The sequence below is a fragment of the Triticum aestivum genome, chromosome 2B (assembly GCF_018294505.1).
Source record: "Triticum aestivum cultivar Chinese Spring chromosome 2B, IWGSC CS RefSeq v2.1, whole genome shotgun sequence".
Lineage (NCBI taxonomy): Eukaryota > Viridiplantae > Streptophyta > Magnoliopsida > Poales > Poaceae > Triticum > Triticum aestivum.
Window position 1 is genome coordinate 538,781,544 of NC_057798.1, and position 416 is coordinate 538,781,959.

The 416-nt window shown below is 70.9% G+C and overlaps 1 protein-coding gene across 1 annotated transcript in view; it reads left to right on the top strand.

Annotated features, from left to right (window-relative positions):
- The first annotated feature begins 244 nt into the window (after positions 1-244).
- LOC542976 (DNA mismatch repair protein MSH3) overlaps positions 245-416 on the top strand; it is a 7,115-nt gene continuing 6,943 nt past the window's right edge. The window contains exon 1 of the mRNA XM_044462510.1: positions 245-399. Coding sequence (XP_044318445.1) covers positions 245-399 — 155 coding nt within the window. The remainder of the gene's footprint in view (positions 400-416) is intronic.

The window sequence follows — 416 nt, forward strand, 5'->3', positions numbered from 1 at the left end:
TGCCTGGGTTCGGCCGTGCCGTGCCTGGCCCGTTTAACTCAAGGCGGGCCGGCCCATCTGGCCAGGTATACGACCGACCGAGGGGCGACCGCCGAATGGTGCTTCCGGAGTTCCGGTTCCGCGCGCCTCCGGCCCCATCGGTGGTGCGCCTCCTCTCCGCGCAAGAGAAACCTCTGAAAAACCACACTCCTCCTTGTTGCCGCCCACGCCCCTGTTTCCCGCCCCCGCCGCCACCGCCACCTCCATGGCCAAGCAGCCGAAGCAGCAGGTGCTCTCCCGCTTCTTCTCCACCAAGCCCCCACCCCCGACCCCCACCGCCGCCGCCCAAGCCCAACCCGTCGCGCCTCCTCCTCCCCCCAAGTCCCCCGTCTCCACCGTCGCCTCCTTCTCCCCCGCCAAGCGCGCGCGCGCCCTCT